The sequence below is a fragment of the Aulostomus chinensis genome, chromosome 18 (assembly GCF_037954235.1).
Source record: "Aulostomus chinensis isolate RoL2024-O1b breed Wild chromosome 18, RoL_Achi_v1.0, whole genome shotgun sequence".
Classification (NCBI taxonomy): Eukaryota; Metazoa; Chordata; class Actinopteri; order Syngnathiformes; family Aulostomidae; genus Aulostomus; species Aulostomus chinensis.
In genome coordinates, this window is record NC_141337.1 from 9,535,157 (window position 1) to 9,561,739 (window position 26,583).

Below are 26,583 nucleotides of genomic sequence, written 5' to 3' on the forward strand. Positions count from 1 at the left end.
AGTTTTTGCTTATTTATCAATCTTGAGGTTTCCATACTAGACCGTAAAATTGCGACATGATTGACAGTCGCACCCACGATCAAATTACCCGCGAAAACAACTGTTGTCTTATTCGCGTCGGTTATTCACAACCAAGAGTTTGATGTAACGATTGGCTAAGCAGAAGAAATTTTACCGTGCCTGTAAAAAAAAAAAAAAAAAAAAAAGACTCTGACAGTCACACACCAGCCCACAGCGCACCAAAACTATCATTTTCTAATTAATTTAGATGGGAATGAGCTTCCAATCTCCGTTTCTGGGGTTGGAAGTCAGAGAGAAAAATATGTATTTTTAAATTAGAGCATGTCCACACTAATGCCCACACTAATGCAGATTGTGTAGACTGAGCCAGTCAAGTCATGCATGCAGAACCACATTTCTATTAGGAGTGTGAGTGACAAACCATTAGCTGAATGACACATTCACTGAAACTATAAATAACATCACCACATAAGAGCGGCAGTGTTACTACCCAGACGGACTCAGTGAATGCTGTGTGTTGACTTTGCCTGAAGATTTATTGTGCTGGCAGAAGGAAACTGTAAAGGAAACTGGATTTCTAGGTATTTGTATAAAATCAGGAATTAAAGCAATAGCGTCTGTGATGATGTCAGATTCTCGCTTCAGTCCGATTGAAATATTGCAATAATTATTGCGTGTACCACGAATTCTGGCTTTCTATCCAAACGTGTCGCTATTATTAGACCGATTGTAAAAGTTGTGCTCATGAAGATAAAAAGCTGGTGCTGCTAACTCTCTTGTGGAGAGCGCAGAGGGGTGCAACAAGATGACGCAATTAAAAGAGCAACAGTCCAAACTCAAATTATGGAAACGCTAGTAACTCCCAGCATGTACCTATGTTTGTTAGCAGAATATCTGAAAAACTGAAGGGTGGAGTATGATGAAATTCGGAGGAAAGATAGATAATATTACATGGAAGAAATTATTAATGTGAAAGAGGCGATCTGGATAAAACTGTAAAGCCATGATCCTGAAGCTTGTTCTAGGACCTTGGCAGTTTACGGTAGTATTTTTCAAACCATGTCATTGACAAATTTGGAACAAATTCCCTTAGTACAAGTGAAAAAATAAAAGAAGAACATTCCAGCCTCTGTTGATCACAATAACTGTTGATTTCAGATTTGTAACAGTCTCTTCAAAAGTCTTACTGATGATTTTGTCTGCCAATTTTTCTCCTCTTTAAATCGCTCATCAGATTGAAAGCTTTTTAACTGACGCTGTTCATTCTAGCAGTGTCACGATTTATCCAAGCTTTGTTCAGCGAGACGCTTTTGGTTGTTTTGATACGGAATATCCGTATCCGTTTACTTCCCTTGGCTAAACTAAAGACTGAACCACAGAGGCCCTCTTCCCACTAAATTTGTTCTCCCAATTGGTGTGGGTTCTTGCCGAAAACCCAAGTATTTTTCAGTTCGTGCTTTGAACCCGATTTGGTAGTTTGGAACGAATGAAATGGGGGCGAGAGTGCACACAATGGTTCAAAATAAAGTTCGGGAACGGCAAGGGAGAGGAGACGGACCTGCAGGTTTGAGTCGGTTCATGGGACTTTGTGACCAAGGAAACATCTGTTTGCAGCGCTCCGGCCCTTTCACAGCTTGTGGTATTCATCCCGTCCCTCCTAAACTGTGATTGGGCGATTAGGTGTAAGGTGACAGTGAGGAGCACGGCCTTGTACACGAAGCTGAACATGGTTTTTAACTCTGAGCGAGCAGAAAAAAAAACAACAACATGACACCCGTAACGCTGCCGGCACTTGTGGCATGGCATAAAAACAAGGCAAACAATAAAAAGACAGTTTGACGGCCTTAAGTCTCCAATCCTTTTGATCAAAACCATCATTGCGATTGTTTTACATCAGGAATTTCAACTCATAATTTAAAATGTATATCAAGTGATAGTAGGAGATGTGGTGGTTGATACAAGAGGAGCAGGACAAGACAAACTGACGCAGTGCTCCATTAAAATAATGTCATATTAAATGTTTTTCATAACACCTGATTAAATGAAGTAGACCTTCAGTGCCTTTGAATGTTTTGTTTAATCTCGGAACAGTTTGAGGAAACCCCACTGGAAGAGTGGAAACATTAAAAAGAAAAAAAAAAAGGTAACCCCCCCCCTTCCAAAAAATACATAAAACGGGCAAAAAAAAACAAAAAAAAAAGCTAGGCTTCTCACAGGCCTGAGGCCAGCTGGATGAGGTCCAAATGACTTCCTACTTTATGCCAAAAACAATCACAGCCTCATATCTCATGTCTGCACATAAAGACACACATCCATGCACACACACAATTGCCTCCACACACACCTGTCTAATCCACTTTTGTTTGATACGCCTTTCCAAGCCTATCTTCAGTTGTCCATCTTTACGTCTGTGAGCAGTCGCTAGCTTTTCTTTTGGTGGGATTTAAAGCGGCACCCCCATTTCTCCTCTCCACCATACTCCTGCCTCTTGCATTCTCTCTCTCTCTTTCTCTCTCTCTTGTGCCAGCCCGCATCCCTTCCTTTCAATTAGTCAAACCTGAAGAGATCCACCACAGGGCTGCCCCTCCTCCGCCAAACATTTTTCATCTCCTCTCTTCCTCTCCTCCCTGTCTGTGTCTTGATGGTTCTGTCACTTTTCTCAATTAGGGGACCTGACAGGCAGCTCAGCCTGCTCCTCCTCTCCTCTTGGTCTTCTGCTGCCATGGTCTCTCTCTCTTTCTCTCTTTCTTTTCCTCCACTGTCCCTCTATCTCTGAAATGTTGCAGCAATTTTCTAGAGTGTCCTGACGGCTTCAGTGCAGGTATAAGATGAGTGGATGGAGAGAGGAGGGCTCTTAAGTGAGAAACAAAACAGTGTCATCTGCCTCTAATTCAGCACACTTAATTTTCCTCTGCCTCTAGGTGCTGTTCTATATCCAGCCCCCCTTTTCTTTGTCCTCCCTGTCGGCCTGCTTCTCTCAGCCCACCAAGCTGTGAGAAATACCTTCAGAACTTCTGAAAAATCCCAGCTCTGTTTATCGTGCCTCTTGCCCTTGTTCTGCCCGTAGAAAAAGAGGACATGCTCTGTGAACTCCCCTCCATCACTGCTGACTTGTTTATGTGAGTGTCAGTGTGTTGAGGGAGAGAGAGAGAGAGACAGAGAGAGAGAGAGAGAGGGAGTGAAGCTGCTGTGTAGTCAGCAGACTGCACTAACACCCTGCTCGCGTCGCCTGCAGCAACAGCAGCAGCAGAAGCAGCAGCAGCAGCTTCCCTTGTCCTGACCAGATTAATGGCTGAATAGGCACTGCCGTGCCCAGCAGTCCCCCTCTTGCCGCCCCAATGGAGGGCATGCTGAAATTGAGCGGGCTGGCATTATCGGGCACAGCCAGACCACGCTGTGAAAAGGGATTACGCCGTTAGTCGTCACGCTCACAAAAAACATGCTGCCGCAGAAAAAAGAGAAAAAGAAGGAAAAAAAAGCCCCTCTCCCAGCTTGGATAAAGACTGCCAAACAGCTCTCTGTATTTCTCCCTCCCAAAATCAGAGAAAAATGTCTTAAACAAAGCATCCCTCCTCCTCCTTCTGTAGATGAATTGGCATAAATGTGCACGCTTATTAATCATGACAGCAAAGACAAAACGGGAAAGGAGGGAGAAGAGCAAGAGAGATAGAGATGAAAGTAAGAAAAAGAGAGAAAAAGTGAGGGTATGTAATCATCACCCTCCTGCCCTCCTCTGAAAGCAGCACCTCCTGTGTTATTGCAGAGCTGTTTGCCCTCTCTGTGCTTTTCATTAATTAAGACGGGAGAATACAGAGACCGCTCAGAGACGAGGTCATTAAGCCCACCACAACACTCCTCCCTGGCGCGCAGCATCGGCCCCATTGTTTGACCAGCAAAAGTGAGACATTCAACACTTGGAACTGCTGTAAAAACTGAGGCAACATACACACACACATGCACACGCACGCGCATACACACACACACACAGCAAATGAACTTCATCTGTGCTTTCCGGGATCAGGTCACAAGCTTGCCAACACAAATACGTCTGTCTTTCATTTAGCTTGTACAGCCATGTTTTGCTCCCTCCTCCCCTCACACTCCTCCTCCTCCTCCTCCTCCCTTCACTCGGCCTGTATTTCCAAGTGACGATGGAGGGTGAGACAGGTGTAAAGGTGGGGGAAAAGAACACAAAACACCTGGACTTACCCGGACAGCTCAGAGGTCAGAAAGATTTTAGTGCGCAATTCTTGTGGACAGAAGACGACACGTCTGTCATAATCACGGTTGCACGGATTTGGTATTAAAGCACAATTTAGTATTTATGTGATACCAGTAAGGAATTTTAATAAACCAATACTGCCCTATTTTTGTAATTTACAGAACTATTTAAAGACAGGTCAGTTCCATTCACAAGGATTTGTTTAGATGTTATATTTACCCAGTTGCCATGAAAGTAGGTTGTCATAGTGATGCCGTTTCTTTGTCCTAATATTGCGATGGGCTTTCATCTCGATCCCATGTTTTCTCCCTCCTCCACCTTCAAAGTCCTTTGTGTTTTTGAATGTCCCATAGCAAAATGAGATCTGTGTTTGTTTGTTTTTTGTTTTTTCTTGGTAAAATATCCTCCAGATGGGCTTGGTGGAATGAGCCCAGGTGTACTAGCTTATTGGTTCAACATCCAGTCGACCCTTTACTCCAGATGTAGGTCAGTTAAGTTCAGCTCTATTGTGTTTGTAAACACAAGCTTCAAATCTATCTTCATCACTGCATTCAGATGGAGAAAGTTGCCAGTGCCATTTCTGAGAGAGCAAAAGAGAAAGAGCCATATGTTTCAAAGACAAATTTCAGACATTACAGCAATTCCCAAGACTGAGCTTGTCTTGTATTGTTTGCATTCTAAACTCAGCCAGGAAAGGCAAACATGACAGGCAGAGCCAGTACTTATTTGCGTATGAACACCACCAGCTGCATTGGAACTGAAGGATTATGCTGGGTTAGTCTGGGTCTGGATAACTGCATCTTATTGCCCTGTCTTATCAGTTGTCTCTTGCTATCCATTTCAGCTGCTCCAGGGTATCCTCGATTCTCAGGGAGTCTGGCCCACACTTTCCTTCCCATGAGCCACTTGGATCACCATGCCAACAGTGGAGTTCTCTATGGGCAACACCGTTTCTATGACACCCAAAAAGGTGAAGCAAGAGATGATTAAAATTTAATCAGACAGAAATAAGATGTTAAAAACAAATTTTTGAAATATATTATGGCTGAAATTTGATTGGGATATTTATATTAGAATGCTCAATGACACAAACATGAGAGCAGAATATTCTAATTCTGTCATAGCCTTTTCTTATTTGAGTAATATATTACTTTTTGCTGACTTGTGTCCCTTCCTCTTGTAGAGAACTTCTACCTTCGAGGCCTCCCGTCCCAGCCACCTCTCATCTCAACCAATCACACTTTGCCACCCATGTCCAGGTCAGGCTCAGGACTCTCCCAGGGGTCTTGCAGCAGAGACAGAGACACAGTGGCTGGTGTTGGTCTACATAAGGGTCTTAAAGAGGGTTCTGTGGAGAGAGGAGTAGTACCTGTAAAAGACAAGGAGAGGTCCAGTAGCAAACAGGAAGCAAAGGAAAGACAGCAGCAGCAGCAACAGCAACAGCAGCAGCAACAGCAGCACCATAGCCACCAGCCACCCCAGCCCACACACCACCACCACCATTCCCAAACCCATCAACAGCACCCACACTATCCACAGCACCCTCTGCCCCTGGAGGAGGTCAACAGTCGAGCCTTGGAGAGGCACAGGGCAACACTCACCATGGAGTACAGCAAGGAACACCCCCAGAGTATGGGCAAGCCCTTCAGTGCCTGCTTACACAATGGCAAGATGCAAAATGGTGAGACAGGAAATGGAGCAGGGGCTAAGGCATCCATGTCCAGCTGTGGAGGTGAGGGCACCCCCCTTGGCGTTATGGGAGGTGGGGGAAGCACCCAGGGCAGACATATGGGCTCTAGTGGCAGTAGTCGCTGCACCAAAGAGGGGGTAAGTGGGGAGATGAGGATCAGTGAACAACCCTCAGACTGTCTGGAAAGGGGTCAGGCACCACTCCACCATTCTCTGCCCTACTCTGTTCCCCCACCCTTACACATGGGTTCTGCTGCTGGAGGAGCACACCCCCACACACATCCTCATGCACACCCTCATACACATCCTCACCCAGGGGGCTTCCACTGCCTTCAGCTGCACCCCAGCCACCCACACCACCCGCATCATTCCCACCATACACACCACCACCCAGACTTCTTCTGTCCGCCTCCTCCTGCCCCTCTAGCTAACCCTACTTCACATGAAAGGGGGCCAGCCAATGCAGGGCGAGACCCTAAAGTCACAGGGCCGACATTTGTGCCATCTGTGGCAGACCTGGGGGAAAAACCCAGTGGCCCATTCCAGCTTGGTAACCCTGATTGCCAGGGTGTGGCAAGTGGAGGGGGAGGTGGCAATACCAAGGACAAAGTAATAGAAAAGAATGGAGGTGGTGGGCACCATAGTAGCTGGCACAGAAAACAGCAACAGCAACAACAGCACCCGTACAGAAAGACAGAGAAAGCGCCAGACTGGATGCAGACCCACCACCAACATCTTCAACCATCACAGCTTCCCCCACCTACCCAACAGCAGCAACAACAGCCTCCACATCCCCAAAAGCAGCACCAGGTTGTACGATCACGTAGTGCTGAGTGTGTCAACACTGGTGTAGACATGGATGTGTTCAGACCCTCAATGTCCCAGGGGCCCAAGACTGGACACTCTGTCCCCCATTCTGTCAACACTTCTCCCTACAGAGACTGTTCCCATCCGGGACCCCCACCTAACTCCTCCCCACTTGGAAATAAAAATATGGGTCAACATAGTGGAGCTGGATCAGCCCATGGCCCTGGTCCAGGAGGTAGCTGCTCCTTACAGAGAGATGGCCAAAAAGTAGCCAGGATACGCCATCAGCAGCATGGCCGACCTGGCCCAGATGCTCCTTCTCCAGCTGAGCTGAACCAGGGGACTGGTCAGGAGATGAAGAGAAAGATGGATATGTCCACTTATGGATACAGCAACAATAGTGGGCAGCACCACCACCAGCAACCCCCAGTACCACCCTGGGCCATGCGGCCTTCCCACCACATGTCACAACCTGAGGAGGAACAGAGAAAGTCCTACATGGAGTTAGGAAGCAATAGTGGGCCACATTCCCAGCAGCAACAACAGCAGCAGCAACAACCACCAGGAATTAACCTGCCCCCTCCTCAGCCTACTTCTGCACCTCCCCTCAGTCAGCAACAGCAGCCACAGCAGCAGCCTGAGCCCCAGGGTCCAACGCAGGGGGAGAACAGTGCCATGAAAAGCTTACTCAAATACAGCAACCAGCAACAGCCACTGCTCCTCTCCCAGAAAAGCCCTTTTGGTGGGCTGGGAAGCCTGAAATCAGGTCCTGCTGGGGGAAGCTGTGCCCTACAGAGTAACAAACAGACTCTACCTTCCAGAAAAGGTCCAAACAATGACAACGAGCGCCCTGATTATGGTGGGCGAAGCAGGGATATCGGGGATGCAAATCATGGGGAAAGTGAGGTACGGCAGCCACCAGTGGGAATTGCAGTGGCTGTGGCCAGACAAAGGGAGCCATCGTGTCGCTCATCAGACGGTCACCCCCCAGGGCGACACGGCAGGGTGCATCCCTCTGTGAAAGGTAAGCAGTCCGGGTCACTACCTCATGAAAAGAGGTGAGGTATTTTTAAAAAAAGAGAAATGATGAAAGAAATAGGCCATGAAGAGTTAAGTATATAAGAATAAGGTTAAAATATTTTTAGTAGGGCAATTTAATAAGCACTATCAGTATCTCCAAGTCTCAACTGAATTGAGATGATCTTTTGAGAAATGATGAGAGAAGAGGGAATATATAATCACCAGGGGATTTAAAATCAAATGGTTAAGCTAATGTTTGTCTCACAGGACCACCCCACACCATGTACCCCTCAGATCCTACCACCGAGGAGGAGAGGAAGATGATGAGTGGGGAACATATAGGTCTGACTTGTTTGGACAGAGACAGAGATGCATACATCAGGTAAACAAATACCCAGTATATTCAACTGGACCGTTAGAATACTGCTAGTCTTCATTTCCTTATCTTTGTCTGATTCTGGTGCAGGGATAATAAGGAAAGGGTGGAGTTTGCAAGGATCCATCCCTCTAACAGCTGTCATGGAGACCTCACCTCTCATCTCATGGTCCCAGGCGGGACTTCCCTCCAGTCTGGCCAATTAGGAGATCATGCTGCACATTCTGCTCACCATCACTGGATGCCAAGGACTGGAAGCCCATCTCTCTGGATGACGGGACATTCTTATGGTAAGAGAATGATATTTTCCAAACAAGACTGTGATACCATCACTTCAACCCAATTATTTTTATTGGTTCCCTGCTAAGTTTAGAATGAATTTAATGACTTCATGTATATATAAATTAGTTTATATGAAGTCTAGATCATCAAAACTCACATCCTGTCTTACAAAGCAGGTATAGGTCACACTGCCCTGCACCAGAATCTGCCTCCAGGATTCTCCGCAGCCATGCCAGGCCCTCTACAACCAGTCCTGCCTCTGCCTCAGGATCCCTCAGCCCAGTTGGTGGTCCTCCCCACTGAGCCCCCTGCCCATCCGGGAACCCATCACCTTGGTATGTCATGACCTAACAATAGCCTTTGTAAAGTCAAGTGTGTTTGTGAAGCACATTAGTACACACAGACTCTGTATATGATAAGATTCTTCATATAGGTAGGAGCTCACTTCTTCCTTGGCAGGATATATGTCATTACATTTTACCAATAATAAGCAGTACTGATCCTTGAAGCCACATAATAGGCTGTCCAACCTCAGGCATGGGAACTAATGTTCTTTTTGGGCTGTTACACAAACCTCCTCTTCAATGGTTTGGCTGGACAGGTGGGACTTTTTGCCGAAAAGGCCACACTGAATGCTCTATTGAGACAAACACACATTTCTAGTGAAGCATTTTGACCTTCAATCAACCTACAGACATCATCATCTGTTTGCATTTCATCACTGTCAGGACTTTTTTCCCCAGCATTCCAGTAAACTCTCAAGGCAGTTCTTAGGAGACAGCTTTCTGTTCATAGCGGGGGCGAGTGTGGGATTGCTTTTGCCTGGGGAGATGTTGTTCTGTGAAGTCAAAAATCTTTTTAGAGAAGATTTATTCATACCGATGTTATAAAATGTGGATGCAATTATTTCTAAATGATCCATAATGGTTTTGCTGTTTTAAAATACGTGTGTGGGAGATGGATAATGAGAGATATAGATAACACAGTGACAATAACATGTTGCTAAAGTGTGTATGTTCAGGCATGTATTTTCATTCTAAAGTAGCCACATCCATCAAAATCCTCCTCCTTTTGCTCATTAGATGTGATGGAACAGCCAGGGCTGTGGCCCCCTGTGTATGGTGCCCGGGGCCCACCCTCCCACATGCAGCATCCTGCTGTGTACTCCCGATCCCAGTTTCTACGGCAACAGGAGCTGTATGCTCTCCAGCAGCATCAACAGCTCCAGCATCAGCACCAAAGCCACCAGTCACAACAACCACAACCACATTCTCAACCCCAACAACAGCAGCAGCAGCAGCAACAGCAGCAGCAGCAGCAGCAGCAGCAGCAACAGCAGCAACAGCAGCAGCAGCAACAGCAGCAGCAGCAGCAGCAGCAGCAGCAGCAGCAGCAGCACAGAGCTGTGCATGGCATGGACATGCAACATCAAGCCTCTCACAATGTACAGGTGAATGTAAAGCCAAAAATATATCTTCAGTAAGTCTATGCATCTACCTTAACAAGAGAACAAGTCTTAATATGAGTGTGTTTATCTGAAATTTTCAAAACAATGTAGGATATTCAAATTACATGAACTCCATTTAAGCGATCACAGGCATTTTTCTATTAGTAGGATATCTCGAAAATAAAAACTAATACAGATTAATGTGAAAATGGGTGGAAAGACAGAGGACATGTCAATGAACACTTGGATGCAATCTGGATAAAATTGTAGATCCTGGATCCTCACAACTCTTCTGTTTTTTTTTGGGATGTTTGAGAGATTCAGTCAAATCCCTTGAATTGAAGTGAAATGATTGACAAAAGGAACATTTACGTATTCTGGATCCGATAGCCAAACCCCCCCCCTCCCCTAAAAAAACCCACTTTTGATATAATGGTTGAAATTTTTGAAAAAAAAGTGAGCATATTTGAATGCAATTTTGAGCCAATGTCTTTAAATTAAAGGGATAAATATTATTCTCCCAGACTTAAATGTATGAAAGACAAAACCATGAAGGGATGATTGTATGGTTGTATTTGGTAGCTTCCATGTGCTCTTTGCGTGCTTTCTTCTTCTATTCATAATTATATTGCAATGCTTTGCACACAGAAAACAGATATTTAATGGATTTCTTTCGAATACCATAGATCCAGAAGAGGCCAGATGAGCCTTCTGTTGACCTGGAGGAACTTATTTCAGAACCCAGGACATCTAAACCAGCCAAGCCCTATTCCTACAACCCAGCTCAGAGGAATACCTCTCCTTCTGGAGCCTGCGCTGCTCATCTATCCCCATGTTGCCAGTCTCCCTCTCTGCGACCACATCCCAAAAGTACTCCGTCTACACCTTGTCCTGCTCCTAGTCCGGCTGTTACGGCTCCTCACTCTCCTGCCATCAGTCCAGCCCCACCACAGATGCCCAAGGGGGCCGAAACCCAGGACAAGAGAGGAGAGGGTCAGCCCCCGCAGGATTACCCAGATTCTCTTGAGCCTGGTAAGCAGACAGAAACATAAAATAAACAGATGTGCCACAAAGCCAGGTGAAGCCTCATCAAAGGCACTGCTGTTTCTAATAAGATGCAGATGATTACAGATATTACAGCAACAGAGCTGGAAACTCTCATATAACAATACCTTTTACAGTATACAATAATAAAAGGGAACGGCCACTGTTTTTAATTATCCTTTTTTCTGCCGGTGGGGTGGTAAAGTGTGTGGGTGGCTGTGTTGGCAAGATTCTGATTGACTGAGTAGTTCAAAGCTATAGAAAAATGGCTACTAGCTGAGCTGGGGCTTTCCTGTACTGTTACCACCGCTAATGACTGTGAAACACCTCAATTCCAGCCCTTGCATCTCCACCAACCCACAGACCCCACACTCTCTTCATCATCATTACTGTCTGGCTCAAGTCTGCTGCACGCCAGAGGAATTGATTCAGGCATTGTGATAAACCAAAGGCCTGGCCCACTTCAAATTACACTTTCACAGAGGGTTACATGTGCTCCTCCACCGTGGGAGATCAAGGCAGAGTGCCATTCCATTTCCCTTTTCTGGTTTTCACCTCTCATGACCTAAAAGGTAGCAGGGAAATGAAGTAAAGCCATTGGCCTGGTGTATAAGGATTTGCTTAACAGCTCTAAGTGTAAGGTTTACAAATCAAATCAACAAAACTGCGTGATGAAATGTTTTTGTGAGACATTTGATCAGAATTTTGTCTGACTCTGATTCTTTTTCTCCAAAGACTTGCCACCCGGATACACGTATCCTGCTATCACAATCGGCTACAGGAGCGGGCCCTCCCCCCAGGATGTTCAGCTGGCTGAACCGGCCGATCTAGAAGCGGTCCAAGTGGAGCCTGCTGAGCGTGCTCCCCAACCTCTCTCAAGCCTAGGGGAGGGGCTAGATTGTCAAGCCGTGGTCAGGCCTCTCCCAGAACCCCTTTCACCCAAGGAAGTAGAGCAAGGAGAAGAAGAAAGAGTTGAGAGAGTTCTGGAACAGAGGGAGGAGGTGGAGGTAGCAGGAGTGACAGTATCCAACTATGTGCCTGGAGAGAATGAGGTGGAGGAGCAGGGGGCCGCTGAGGAAGAGGTGATGGTCTGTCCCCCTGCTGATAGCCCAGTGTGCGAGGCTGCTTCCTGTCCAGTCACCCTTTCAACAGAGGAGCCTGAAAGGCCAGCTGCTGTCATCACCTTGGAAGAAGATGATGAGGCGGCGGGTGAGGAGAGCCAGGTGGAGCATTCTCAAAAGGTCAACATGCCTGGAGAGCAGGAGTCAGTGCTGGCCACCATCATCGAGCTTGACCCTGCTTCCCCTGCAGCCCCTGAGCAGCAGTCTTCCTCCCCCGAGGAAGCAAAGGACAGCAACCAGCAGCACAGGAATAAAATGACCCCTGATGACGCCTCAGTGGATTTGACGTGTCTTTCCCCCGCCTCAGCGTCTGTCCCAAGCCCGAGCCAGGCAGCCGTCACTGTGCCCCACAAACCTCTTGTGCCATGCTACTGGAGTCTAGAGCTGCTGATTGCTGCAGCATTCTGCACCGATGTACCTCCATTCCCCTTGTTCCCTTTCAGCACCCCATCAGTCGCTCCAGTACAGCCCAACCCCCATCAGGGTATGGAGCTCCTCAGTGAGCTGGTAGATCTGGAGCTACAACAGCAAAGGCACAACTGTGGGGAAAACCAGGGTGAGGAACACATACACATTTATGTGCAAACAAAAACAAGCTAATATCAGCAGAATACCGTTCTCTCTCGTAGTTTTAGCTTGTCCTTGGCACCCAATGACTCCCACTCCCTCCCCAGGCCTATCTTCCACTGCTCTGTCTTCCTTCCTAGATGTGTCTCTTTTCTTGCTGGCCTTAAGAGCCTCTGGTGAATTCTAACATCCCCTAGAGAAGCCGTCTGAATGGTTGCTTGCTGCTCCTTTCCTTTGGTGTACTAAAGGCACTTTTATTTCCTAAAAGGTTGTTCTCACGATGCCGAGGCCTCAGGAGAGGGAGAAGAAGTAGGAGGACAGGGCTGAGTGAGGGGTGTACACCTCCCTTCCTCACTCCCTGTCTCTCCCTTACAGCTTTCCTTTGGGAACAGTCTTTCTGTCTGTCTACCCTGCTACTGTTTGATACATATGTGTGCACAAACACACACAATTGCAAATATGGGAGAAAGAAAGAAAAAAAGAAAAACACCAATTGGTTTCCTGCTCCCGCATACACAACACGGTACTGAAAGTTAGCGTGTAATCACAAAAGCAGTCAATGTTTTCAGCACCCTGGAGCATTGCCTTGCTAATTAGACCCCATTGTTTTAAAGTGCCTTTAAAAGCTTCCTTGTTTTTCAAAGTGCCATGTGTTTTTTTTTTTATTCATGCAAAAGGATGTTTTGTGTTTACCACAGCATCCTAATGCATTTAACATCTCCCAAAAGAGGCTTGTTTAAAAAAAAAAGGGTATCATCAACTGATTCCAGAGTCAGTGATGTTGTCTTCATGATGCAAAACTGTTGACAGCTCAGGGAAGTGGCACATGTCGTTTCAGAGTCACAACAATCGTCTGTATCAAAACAAGTACTAACAAGAAGAGAAACAAGAAGACTCATTATTCTTTATATATTCATGTAAAGACGTGACACAGTCAGAGTTACTTTAGCGTCTCTCTGAGTCTCTGTGACTAGACTGCAACTCCTCATTTTCACTTTCTTGCTCAGTCCATGAATGCCTCTGGCGGAACAGTAGTAGTCTGGTTAATTTACATCAATATGACCTATGAAATATGTTGCTCCTACAGGGTTAATGTGCCTAATTTCCTGTAATGGCTTTCGCCCTCATCATTTGTTTGCCATGTGTGCACGTGGCTTTCACATGCACAATTTTTTTTGAGTTGTAGGGTTTTCCAAGCATGCATAGACACAATTTCAAGCATTTTTTTTTTTTTTTAACCATAACAGAGGGAGAGTTGCTGTTTGACCTCCATAGCCTTGCTACCTTGGCCGCAGCCCGATCGCTTGAGACAGGCACCCAGGAAGGCAGCAGCACATGTTCGGAACGACAATTTCCAGCTCGCAAGATCCTCAATTTACGCAGGAAATGCAGCTGGACGCCTCGCAATGAACCGGTAGGACTGCACCCCTTGTTAATGCCCTGAAACATAATATATCCCTTGGAATTTTCATGGAACAGATAAGTGCAGAAAATACTGCTTATCATGTGCGATTCAGGTGTGCCAAGCTAAAGGTAGCATGGAAACAATGGACGGTCCTGAGCTTGCAATGCGTGTGAAGTTGGCTGAGCTACAGCGTCGCTACAAAGAGAAGCAGAGGGAGCTGGCTAAGCTTCAGAGGAAACATGATCATCAGTGAGTTGTCCTCTTTTCCCTCGAGCGCATCTCCACCCTGGCTACAATATTTTTGAGTTAAGATGCTACATATGCGGTCTCTTTGTATTTGTGCACAAACAGGAAAGAGGAAACACCTCGCAGCCCTGCAAGAAGAGGACCAGGGCGGCCCAGGAAAAGAAAACCCATCCTGACTACGGGACCAGTGTCGTCTTCTGAGGGCCAAAGAAAAGTCAAGTGAGTGATTATTCGGTCCATCTTAGCAGGTTGGATTCAGTCCAGTCTTGCTTGATAAGCCCCTGTGTATCATTGGCACACAGGGACTGCCTTGCCTTGGCATAAACAGGAAATGGGAGACCACAGATGAACCATTCAAGGAAGTCCACTTACCCCTTTTCAACACTGGCGTTAATTGTATAACAGCTTACATAGAATATTGCTAAATATATACAGACTGCAAAAACACTCAAAGGTCTCATTAGGTTTTATCCCTCCTAATCTCAGTAGCATTACTGTTCTGAATGCTGTTCTTAGTTGGGTTGGGTTTGAAGGGAGACGGCTGCTGGCTGAGGGATGACAGGCAGAGGATGTAATTAGAGTACTGTGAATTCTACTGTAATCTGTCCCAGCAGCAGGAATGTGACACACCACTGCCATTACAGCCCCACAGGGTCACCACGGGTCCAAAGGATAACATGACGGTCAGACAGCCCAGGCGCTCAGAGATAAGCTGACATTTAAGAGTTTTCATACAACGTCCGCAAGTCTGTCTGTGAGAGAGAAGTATAGGGGAATACGCTGAGAAGTACAGGCGAATAAAAAGAAAAGAGTGGAAGAGATATAAAGAGATTATTCAAGAAACAAGGGCTCGAAATGTGATGATTACATCTCAGAAAAATCAAGTCAGCTTTTGTCAAAAGAGGGGACACAATTTTGGTGGTTTGCTGTTGTGGCAGAACTGATAAGGTTTTCTGTCAGGCTTCACTTATTCTTGTCATCAGGGTTTGGAAAGGCTTGGAGCATTAAATGTCAGCATGTAGGCTTCTCTTCTCTCCTCTCTCTCTCTCCCTCCCTCTGTCTATCTCTCTCTCTCTCTCTGGTTTCCGGGCAAACGTCCACTGTCCCTCTGTGATGTCACCTCTACTCTTCTTCCACCCGTGTACCCCTGCCCCCTCGCCAGGCCAGAGCTGCTCAAATTGGGGACACTGATGCTGGGTGACAATGACACCCAAGTGAAAGGGTAACAGGGCCAGGGCTCTTCAGTGAAGCGCACTAGATGGAGGAGGGTGGGTGCCATCACAGGGATGCAGGGTGTTTTTACAGGCCGAAGTACAGTAGATTGCGGTTTTGAGCCCCAGTTATGAACAATGGTGGTATTTTTATTTACATGGCAGGGTTATATAAACACATTTACTGCACCTGCCATGTCGGAGGGTCGTGGGTCAGCAGCCCAGCCCGTCTGCCGTATGTCAGTGTTGGAGTTAGCAATGCATCCAAGAACTCCTGCTCGTGCGTTCGATGCATCCAAGCAAAGAGCATGCAGCTTTATGCATAAAGAGCATTTACGCAGGCATTGTTTGTTTTCTGCGTGCTTGTGTTAGCCCTGTGGGTAGAGCACAGGCGTCCTTTGTGTGCCTCTTTTGACTGAGGGGAAGGGGGTAGAGCTCTCCAGCAGGGAAAGTACTGAAACAAATATCCAGTACAGATAATTTGCCTTTTACTATCATGATTGTCATCTTAGTAAAATGCGTCAATACACGATGAAGGAAATCCTCCCTGCATCCGCTTGGTTCTGTGATAGGCCCACTACACACAGAGAACCGCCCCCTCCCTACACGGACCGGCGCAGTTCTGCTGCACAGCTTGCACTTCCAGATGGGTTGAATTCATATTATTTTGTATATGTATATTATTGACAACACAACTCGGACTGCGTGTTGTTTGTGGGTCTGAAGCTGACTGTAAATGACCAAGTTCACCCGGGTTTTGTTTTTGACTGGATTTCTAAAAAATAGAAAAAGAGTTCTAAACAAAGGGTTGAAAATAGAGAGAAAAAGCTAAAATCGACTTTGGAAATATATTTAATATATTTTACCTCATTCTTGTAATACTGCATGTGATGCGTGATTGATTTCCTGAAGTTTCTGCTTTTAAGTTTATTTTAGGAAATGATATATGAAAAAATAAATAAAAAAATTATATGTATATACATATATACACACACACACACACGCGCATATATAATGTGTATGTAGATAATTATGTAGATATGCTCAACTCGTCCAAGTGCGCGCACACACACACACACACACACGCACGCACGCACACACGCACGCACGCTCGCACGCACTTACGCCCCTTGTTTAAGGCCGGCCCATTCAGAGTACAGATCTGGCTCTCTGTTTGGTTTTAACCGATCCAGATAAAGCTGCACTCGCTCATCTCTACTCTCCAGCATACACTGCTAATCAATTCTGTTTAATTAGTCACTACTGTATGCTCAGCCCCAGCGGGGGTGGGGGTGGGGAATCTGTCACGTAGTGTTTGTCAGCAGCAGAAGGCAGCTCGTGGTGGGATCCTCCTCACAAGAACAACTCACACTCCACTGCTACCTCTGTCACTCTCTTGTCAGTCAGTCAATCCAACAATCGCATTCATTCTTTTCTGATGTTTTGTTACGGACGCATTTGGATGATAGAGATTTTAACAGGGCCTACATAGAGTACTCTGTATTTTCATTCTGTTTTCCCACAGTATATATAAAGGTCCAGTGTGTAGGTTTTAGTGACATCTAGCTGTTAAGATGGAGACTCCAGCTCCTAATATCACCATTAAGTAAAATTAAAATAAAACTTGAACACATCTATCACTGTTGTTTTGCCAGCCCAAGCTGCTGCTTAGTCAGCTCAGCCAAACAAAAAAGAGTCACTGATCTTTGGAATTAAATGACCTTGTTAGTCTACAAATGTTCAAACACGCTTATAAAAGATTAAAAAGAAGTGTCCAGTTTTATCTGATCAAAGTGAAAACGTGAGGAAAGGACGGGAGTGTGCAGTTCAACATGGTAACTGAGAGGTCACACGTGGTTAGTGGTCAGAATCAACCTGTAAATATTCACCCTTCATAACTGGATAGCAGGAGAGGAAGAGGCGCTTGTTAAGTAAATGCAACTTTTCTGTCCTTCATCAACCATGGCTTGCAAATATTGCCGTTTTATTTTTTAGCTCAGCTATGGTGTTTTTACGCAAATAGGAGTTTAAAATACTGCTGAAAGAACTCCATCATGCTTTGGATCGATATCACCTTTGAATTCATGCTTTGTCACATCTGTCCATGCAAACAACGTTTAAAATGCTTGTTTTCTTAATGGAATTTGGTACAGAGATGCAGTTTACTTCTCTTTCGGTCTCTGTTCCTCATGTATTTGATCATCACCCTTATCCTCTGTATAACCTCATAAATTCAGTGCGTTGTTGCCATGATGCCTGGCCAGCTAGTTTACTGATCAGCTGCTGTTGAACAAGAAGACTTTTGTGTAAAGCACAACTTTCTGCTAGCTTGTGTAGAAAGGGTACAGCTCAATGAAGCTGCTACTCGTAAAAAAAAAGCAAAAAAAAAAAGCAATAGGGCTCCCTCTCATATGCAGACACCAGCGACAACATAACTCCATGACTATAATATTCAATTACTCCCAAAAGACCCCTCAACCGACTATACACTACTTCTTTAAAAGAAACATTGGATTCCGACACACGAAGAGGTTGTGATCTGGTACAATATGCAAGCAATAATGGACTGTATTTATCTGCTTCACATTTAAACTCTGATTACTCTGTGAATGTGACTGATTTCACAGGCTGTATGCACACTAGGACAGGGGAAGTTAATCTTTTGTTTGAGCATGGCCTGGCTTATGTCGGTGTGGTCTATGGGCAGGCTTCCAGTGGGAAATTCAAGGGCATTTGAAGTGGTTGGCCTGTGATGCTGCTCAGTGTAGGGAAACGAGTGTGCCACATATGAAATACAACTGGAGAGCTATGATTTTCTCAGAGAACAATAGAGCTGCATACAAATGCAATGCCCTCCAACCATTCACCGTATTCTTCAAAGCTACACAGTGTTTCACAGGCTGAAACAACACTCCCTAGATGAAGCGTTAAGACTGCTTATGACACTGTGGCCTCAAACAATCCCAGGGTCCCTTGTTAGATCCCAATTTTTCAAGTATGCCGTTCAGACACTGGGCTATCCTTGTCCTTTTTTTTTTTCTGTTCATCAGAGAATGAGGAATTATTAGATCCCACTGGGAGGTGACTCAACTCTGTATTTCCCCTGTGATGTCCTACCCCCTCTTTTTTTCTTTTACACCACCGCCATTCTTTTCTAATGAATGCATCTCTCTTGTTTTGACTGGCAGGTCGATGGTGGCAGGGCATTCCCTGATGCCTGAGGAGATAGGAGGGGGCGGAGACAACCAGAGAAGGAAGAAGAGGCTGTCCAGTCGAGGCTTTGAGCGACTCAGCAGCACACAGGTCAGGGCTCCATTGTCGTCCTCCTTTTTGTCCTTGGTGTGACTAGAAATGAAAGAGGCCACACTTTGTCTCTTTGTGTTTGATGTTTTCCTTTGTTGCAGACTATGTCTAATGAGATGTAACCCTCACTGGTCAAATCTTTTGCATCTCATATTCACATCTTTTTTTTTGTTTTCCACAGGGTTTCATACCATTCATGTTTCTTCACTATGTAGTGACTTTTTTTTCCTCTGACACATTGTGATGCTTTGGCGGCTGCTGCGACCGGGAGTGTAACTGTCTCTCTCATCTCTCTCTGCGGTTGCAGATAAAAGCGCAGGGCTGCAGAAAAAGTGGTCTCCACAGTGTGCTCAGCTCCAAGCTGGCCGCTGATGTGGCACAGCTCAAACAGAAAGCCCAGGGTAAAAAGAATCTCTCGGGACTCGGCTCCAGGGACAAGGAGGTTTCACCTTGCAACCCTAAGCATGGACACAGAAACCAGGGCACGATTAAAGCTGAGCTCAGGCGAGAATCAGGGGGACAAAGTGACACAGGTACACCCTGCCATATGCCGTTTGGTTCAAATACGCACAGTACTTTGTTTCTGCGTTCGTATCACTGAATCCCTAAAATTCAACCTACAACTCAAGAAACTCTGAAAGGTTTTCAAACTCTCTCAGCAGCCAGTGTGGACAGTAGCCCCCAGGAGAGCTGGCCTGGACAGGTACGACGTGGACGGAAAAAAGGGAGCATCACCCTGACACAAGATTCCTCTCGTCGGAGCAAGCCCAGAGCACGAGTTCTCCGTGCTCAGAGACAGGAGGCCATGGAGGTGGGGGAGAGCTCCCCCCCAGAGAGTGACTCCTCTGATCATGGTGAGACTGCGGACACAAAAGTTAATGAAAGTGGCCACGGAAACCTGCTATAGTTGGATTGCTGGGCTTGGACCCTTGACCCCCAATGTATTACAAATTCTGGGCTCTCCTTTGCTGCCTTGAACACACATGATTAGCAAAGACGAGGTGTGTAGAACCGTTTGCCCTACACATGATTAAATCCTTTTAAAACAAAGGAGTAAGCTGGGATTTAAACCAAAAACAGGCCTGCGTTAAAACTGCAGACTGCGGTATGTTGCATCATTTAGACATGAAATACAATCATGGAAGTCCATTTGAAGTAAATAGATCAGCAAAGGCTTATCAGATACCAGTATGTGTCCCAACTGATGCAACAAAGTTAAGACTTGCATCAATGGGAGACAGAATCTTGATCAAAGAACAGTCTTTACTTGCAGGGTACCGTCGACAGGTCAATCAGAGGAAAGGATGACAAACCTCGAAGGGAGTAGCTAAAGGCACGGTACAGGGGAAAACAAGGCAAAGATCCAAAAACCAGGGGAGAAAAACATTAAGGAGGATGTGATACTTAAGGACGAGCTGGCACAGAGACAGGGGGAGGCAGGTGAGGACAGGGGACGCGGGACGGAAGGAAGACTGGGAGAGATGAGAGCATACAAAATAAAGAAGGAAACAGTGAATAAAACACAAGATATGAGGCAAAATGCTGCTCAGTGCTTTATGTCAACCTACTATAAAACTCCATGTTATGGCAGCAACAACCCTTTTACTCCTTTTTCTTTCTCACAAGATAGGGTGGACAGTAATAATCCACGCACGTCACAAGGCAATCTAGGAGTTTTCTCGTACAAATGTCATGCCAAAAAAGAGAGGAAAAGTTGTGTCCAACTAAAATGTTTTACGGATGTTTCTTTGTGGGAGCCATTGGCAGAGACGGCTGCATTTCCTTTCACACAGGGCTAAAATTGTCTGAATTGGGTTTGAAAACTACAGCACACAAAGAAGATTTATTTCAAATAAAAAAGTAAACAAACAACCCCTGACATATTTATGTCTCACAAGAGGATAGCGAACACATAAGATCCGGTATCCGTCACGACACATACAACGGTACTCCATCTCTAGTGTCCGTTTTGTGAATTTGTAAATCATTTTGAAAGCAACCAGACTTGGGTGTTAAAGGTGATGAATTTCTTGTGAAGCGCCGAGGTGTTCACGGACGCTTGGCACCTCAGTGATCAACATTGTTGGCCGGTGTGAGCTACATGTGCAGCTGTGGACACTTGCCTCTGAGAGGCTTTGACAGCCCTGGAGACTAGCAGACTGGGTCAAAGAGCTGCTTGAGAGTGAAGTGACAAACACACACATAAAGTCAACCCCACACTCCAAATACACCAGGTCTGTAGCATGTGGGTTCACACCGGGAAATACCATTGAAGCGAAGCACTTCATACATCATTTCTATGAACAGTTGAACTATTTACTTCAATGCTAATGAAGTGCTTGTGAACGGATGGAGAAAAGTTAAAGAGTTTCTCTGGTTTGTTATGGCTTGAAAATATATATAAGCCAAGTAAGCTCATAAAACTATTATTTTCTTGCTCCTTTAGAAGAAGAAGAAGAGGAGGAAGAAGAAGAGGAGGAAGGTAGTTATGATACGGATGAAGGTCAAGACTTCAGAGCCCAGCCCTCCCGAGACGTCACCTCTAGCTCCTCCGTGACAGGTCCGACTCCTTCCTCCATTGTTAAACTTGAGGCTAATCAGAAAGCCAGGAACAAAAAACAGAGACAGGAGCTTTATGGTAAGACTGTCCTTTGACTGGTGATTTATATGTAATCATCATGGGAAGCATCTGTTTTGTGTTTCTCTTTCAGGCTTGTAAAATTGGTCTAAGTCTGTTTCTCTAATTGAACTGCTCAGGCTCCCAGAGTCTGTCTCGAGCTGAGGGGGAAGTCAAAGTGAGGAAGAAGACCCCCTGCAGGCTGGGCCTGGGCACTGCAATGAAAAACCACCATGAAGACCACAGTCCTGAAGCGGTCAGGAAGCCATGTGCACCCAGGGCGAAGGAGCCTCGGTGGGGAGGCCACGGAAATCGAGGCAACCGCTTCCGGAGGAGCATTGGACTGGTGACCTTTCAGACCACGAGTGAGAGGCTGAAGAGGGCAACCCGCAAGAGCACCATGCTGAGAGGGGCAATTAATAAGGTTAGCTGAAGGCTTTACATGAAGGTGGTTAATGAGTTGATTATCTGTTATGGAAATTAATCATATAGTGCTGAAAAATATATTTCTGCTCAAGAAAAGGTTTCATCTCATCCTAATCATTAGACATAAGCGACACTTTTCAGAATGTTGGTTTTACCAGCAAATAATACTAAATTGCAAACTATTTTACTGACTTTTTTTTAACCTACTGAAATAAAGCAGCATTTCAGTTTCAGCTGCAATTTTCAAGTGTAAAGTAATTACTGAATAAAGCTACTAGATAAAGCAATGAGGTAAAATTACCTCTGAAATGTGGTGGGATCGAAATAGGAAGCGACTATAACATGAAGTAAGTCAAGTACTTGAGTAAATTAATCACAATCCACCACTGCCAGGGAGAAGTTTGGACATGTATTGCTAATTTCATGTTTTTGAGTGCTTGTGGAGATATAGCACTATCTCACAATTCATCTTATCCACCCTCATGTTGACTTCAATAGCGGCGAAGTTGCTGGTCAGTGGCGGCTCCAACCCCACCGAGCGAGGAGTGCAGCAGAGGCAGAAGGGCCAAGGACCAACAGGTACCAGATGCAAATCCCAAACGAAACACCATCCATCCTTGTCTTCTAGTAATGATTCTGGTGACCTCTTACTGTCCCAGATTCATCGCTCGTCACTGCAGAACTATTAAAAGTACTCAGCACATTGCATATAGCTCACACTCCTGCTGTGTAATCTTAGGGGAGGAGATCATGGGAGCGTACATGCTAAATAATGTCATCTCTCATCTATCACACGACTGTGTTTATTTTTCATTCATCCCGGCATCTTTGGATTCCTCCTTTCCGTTGTGTTCTACAGTCAAAGGGAAGGGCGGTGAGTCGGCTGCTGGAGAGTTTTGCGGCCGATGAGGGTTTTCAGATGGATGGTAGCAGCTTCTCGGAAGAAGAAGAAGAAGGAGACAGCAGCAACTCAAGCAGCAAAAGTCCTGAAGGTAAGAGATAATGCACACATCTCGCTGCCGTGCCTCAAGGAGCTGATGGTTTCAGAGGTGTTGAAATATTCATTGTGATGCTCTCCTCCTTAAGCAGCTCCTAATTGTGTCCTGACCAAAGAACTCTTAACTGACGGACTGAAGGTGCTGGTTTCAAAGGAAGATGAGCTTCTATATGCTGCCAGGGTCCACACTATGGAGTTCCCAGACATGTAAGCCTGTACAGTGTGTTTTTGATTATACAATTACATTTATATATTTATACACCTCATTCTCCCTGTCTCTCACATCTCACTGGTCCATGTACCCTGTGCATTTTGATTACCGTTCCGTTTCCGATATGACATAACCCCATTTTCTGCGCTTGTATTCCCAAGAAGAAGAAAAAAATACCATCTTGTATTCAGAACAATACAGTACATTGAGAGCCAAGAGATTGTGTTTTTAAGACTAAAACTGGACATTTTAACTACATATATACACATTTATTAGTATTTTCCGAAGTCAGACTGGAGTACCTAGACACCGTAGTCAGAGATTGATTTACTCAGGTATGAATACACTTCAATTGGCTTCAAAATGGCCTAAATGTTATGCACATGTTCCCTTGGTCCTGCTGCAGAATCAAGGAAGGTGTTGTCAGGGAAGATGATGTGACAGAAACAACGCATTTCTGGACAGATGAGGAGAAAAAGATGATGTTGTGTCAGCCTAAGGAAGAAGTCAGTTTGTCTTCAACAGTCTTTGAATATCCAGTCGTAGCGTCTAAAAGTCTGATTGCCACCAGCCGCAGGGGGCACACCGCCACCTTCCAGACAGGCTTCCGTCAATAAATTGATTTTAACCTGGTTCTTGACACTTGAACAATAATAGTTTTTGAATGAAATTGCTTAACTAAAGCTGGACTGCAACTGTACATGTAAACACTGGCAGTCAATATGTTGCAATAACAAGTGTGAGAGAAATCATGTTAAATTTACTGAGGAAGGCATCTTTTACATTTTTTTGGGGCCTATCTTCAGTATCCTTCTTCCTTACATAACAAAACTTGCACCGCTCCATTCCTGGCGTATCGTATCATTTGGGCTCATGCTCAGGCAGCGACGAGATGCTATTGCAACTGTAGAGTGGGAATAGTCTGACATGGAAGCCAGCAAGCATAGTTGAACCTGCTGAAAATATCCTCATATTGTTTTCTCTCTCTCTCTGCTGTGCTCTGTTTCTAGCTTTAGCGTTGTTATTGATGGTGAAAGAGGAAACCGCCCAAAAATCTATTCACTGGAGCAACTGTTACAGGAAGCTGTAAGTTCACACTGAAACATTACACTGAAACACTTTTTTGTTACAAGAAAAGCTATGTCTTGTTTAGTCTTTGGTGCTCAATCGACACCTCTGGTCCTCTTAAACATCCCTTTGACCCATTTCTCTATGGCCTTCCAGTCTTTCTTTGACTGACTATCGCTTTGCTTTGTCTCTGTCAAGCTTCCTTGACTGTCTCTCAGGGTGTAAAATCTCTAAGTGAATACAAATAGATTGGAGGCTTGATCTTCGGGTTTGTGTGTGTACGAGTCAGTGAATTAAACTCAGCTCTGTGTGTGTGTGCGTGCGTGTGTGTGTTGATCCCACTAATACCAGAACACGTTTTGGAGTTTAAAGAGGAAATGATGTGAACCTTAAAGGGGTATTTCAGATTTATTGGACAGGGGTTTAATGAGGTATTCATACATAGATAGAATGGCTCTTACCGTTTAGTAGATTTGGGTCAGCGCGTCGTCCGTGCCAGGAGTCCAAAGCAGCGGTAGCTCTGTAGTTTAGCATGACACTGCTAAAGACAGTAACAGCAGAAAGAACGTATCTGATTCAACAACAATGCCCACCAAAAAAAGGCCATATAAATTTACTGCTTTTCTTCCGCCATTCAAAAGCCCTTGGTTTTGGCAGTTCAGCTCAGTAATACTGTGCAGGAGTGCATGTAGGATTATGAGGAAATGCTAAGGTTGACAAGTATACTGCTAAAAGAAAAGGCTGTCAAGACGGCAAAAGCAGCACAAAAATACTTTGAATTCTTAACAATACCAAAGTAATGCAAAGTGTATCGAGCAACGACGACACATCTGCGAATACTGGAGAGACGGAATACGCCAACGGCCATAGGAGCTGTAGACGTCTTTTTTTTTTTTTTAAGTTGTACCTTAGGTTTTTGAGATGTCTCGCAACCTGAACCACAAGATCCTTTCACATCGAGTCAGGTTTACCTAAACCATCCATGTAATGAGTCATAATCATATAATGCAAAACCACAGCACATTCCTGGCCCGAATTCATCTGCATTTAGGTAAACTGTGCTTCCTTAGGCGCTTTTGCATCCAGAAAAGAATGTTAGTGCTTCCTCCAGCAGGTGACCTATGTCCCATTTTTCACCAAAGCACTAACAACTAACACAAAATAAACAATTAATACATCTTCTCCAGCTGTAGAAAAAGTCTTCACTGTTGCCAAACAGGCGAGAGGACACTGTATGTGCAAAACAAAGGACTAAGTGAAGATAAAGACCCTGGTAGAGTGAATTTTCCATTTGTGATTCTGAGTCCCAGCATGTATGGAAGTGAATAATGTGCTTCCTTTTGAATACCTCTACAGGTTTTTCACCTTAGATCATGCGGATGATACTTTTATCAATAGTATCAATGCGCATGTATGCACATAAACTGAGAAATACAAATTTAGATTCATGTAGCAACATTGTATACAAGTACATTTGTGTTTAGGTATCAATCTAAGCTCCTCCTCACACATGTATTAGTCGGTGTACCATGTTACATCAGCTTCCCCTCATACTTATCAATGATAGTTTACCTTCAAAATCATTCACAATGTCATTTCTGAAGCTTCCACGCTGCTTTACACACAGACCTTCTGGCCCCTTTGGTCTTATCTAAACACACCTCAGATGGCTAATGGTGCCATTCTTCCACTGACTTTAAATTTGTCCTTCGGCGCTTTAGTGTGAGTCTGAGACCAATGCCACGATTTTCACCAAGCTCCTTCTCAATCTACATGCACGCACACGCTCACACCCACATCCACACCTCATCTGTCAAAGGGTCTCTCGCCATGGCAACAGTAAATGAAAGCAACCTGAAAGAGCCCCCAGTGAGTGGCGGATGCTAGCGCTGGCTGCATTGTTGGAGGGAGGATCTGGCAACCTGCAATCACAAGCTCTCTATTCAGGCCCTCTTTAGTATTACTCAGCAAGTCAGGATTTACTGCATCATGGCTTCCGTTCTTTTCATCCCTGACTGGCACATTGGCATGAGATAAGTGCCGCTTGGAAACGTGGCACAGTGGCTGCCCATGCACAATGCGCTATTACTCTCATACTGTTTCTACGTGTATGTGTGTGTTTGTGTAGCCTGTAATGAATCTTGATTACATTTTGGGGTCTGACTTTTCAGGTCCTGGATGTACGTCCTGAATCAGAGGCTATGCTGAATGAAGGAACCAGGGTGTGTGCGTACTGGAGCGAACGCTCACGCTGCTTGTACCCTGGCTATGTTCACAGAGGTAAGACATCAACCTTTCTCTTTTTCTCTGTATCCTATCTCTGGACATGGTTAGGAAGGGAGCTGTTGTCTCTTGCAGGTGCTTCATCTGATGAGGGGAAGCAGGGAGGAGTGATGATCGAGTTTGATGATGGAGACAGAGGGAAGATTTCTCTCCCAAACATCCGACTTCTGCCACCTGGATACCAGATTCAATGTGGGTGGCCCATCAGTTTATATGCCTT

The 26,583-nt window shown here is 45.2% G+C and overlaps 1 protein-coding gene and 1 long non-coding RNA gene across 10 annotated transcripts in view; one reads left to right on the forward strand and one right to left on the reverse strand.

The window, feature by feature from the left end:
- bahcc1a (BAH domain and coiled-coil containing 1a) overlaps positions 1 to 26,583 on the forward strand; it is a 68,065-nt gene that overhangs the window by 35,287 nt on the left and 6,195 nt on the right. For 2 of the 8 annotated variants that reach the window (XM_086184006.1, XM_086184012.1), the window contains exons 4-25: positions 5,088 to 5,213; positions 5,427 to 7,763; positions 8,027 to 8,141; positions 8,226 to 8,425; positions 8,591 to 8,752; positions 9,500 to 9,867; positions 10,551 to 10,896; positions 11,644 to 12,585; positions 13,844 to 14,010; positions 14,114 to 14,250; positions 14,353 to 14,466; positions 18,647 to 18,761; positions 19,069 to 19,294; positions 19,421 to 19,615; positions 21,208 to 21,399; positions 21,519 to 21,802; positions 22,303 to 22,383; positions 22,664 to 22,796; positions 22,891 to 23,008; positions 24,023 to 24,098; positions 26,252 to 26,360; positions 26,439 to 26,555. In XM_086184006.1, the coding sequence (XP_086040132.1) occupies positions 5,088 to 5,213; positions 5,427 to 7,763; positions 8,027 to 8,141; positions 8,226 to 8,425; positions 8,591 to 8,752; positions 9,500 to 9,867; positions 10,551 to 10,896; positions 11,644 to 12,585; positions 13,844 to 14,010; positions 14,114 to 14,250; positions 14,353 to 14,466; positions 18,647 to 18,761; positions 19,069 to 19,294; positions 19,421 to 19,615; positions 21,208 to 21,399; positions 21,519 to 21,802; positions 22,303 to 22,383; positions 22,664 to 22,796; positions 22,891 to 23,008; positions 24,023 to 24,098; positions 26,252 to 26,360; positions 26,439 to 26,555 (6,660 nt within the window). The remainder of the gene's footprint in view (positions 1 to 5,087; positions 5,214 to 5,426; positions 7,764 to 8,026; positions 8,142 to 8,225; positions 8,426 to 8,590; positions 8,753 to 9,499; positions 9,868 to 10,550; positions 10,897 to 11,643; positions 12,586 to 13,843; positions 14,011 to 14,113; positions 14,251 to 14,352; positions 14,467 to 18,646; positions 18,762 to 19,068; positions 19,295 to 19,420; positions 19,616 to 21,207; positions 21,400 to 21,518; positions 21,803 to 22,302; positions 22,384 to 22,663; positions 22,797 to 22,890; positions 23,009 to 24,022; positions 24,099 to 26,251; positions 26,361 to 26,438; positions 26,556 to 26,583) is intronic. The other 6 variants (XM_086184007.1, XM_086184013.1, XM_086184011.1 and 3 more) reach the window with 5 other exon arrangements.
- Positions 5,051 to 24,578, reverse strand: LOC147245053 (uncharacterized). Of its 2 annotated transcripts, none has more exons than XR_015109942.1 (3): positions 24,542 to 24,578; positions 5,395 to 5,612; positions 5,051 to 5,196 (listed from the first exon to the last, which is right to left on the reverse strand). It is a non-coding gene; the product is annotated as an uncharacterized LOC147245053 (long non-coding RNA). The 2 variants fall into 2 exon arrangements; XR_015109943.1 differs by lacking the exon at positions 24,542 to 24,578 and adding an exon at positions 10,661 to 11,329 and having other exon boundaries at positions 5,395 to 5,591.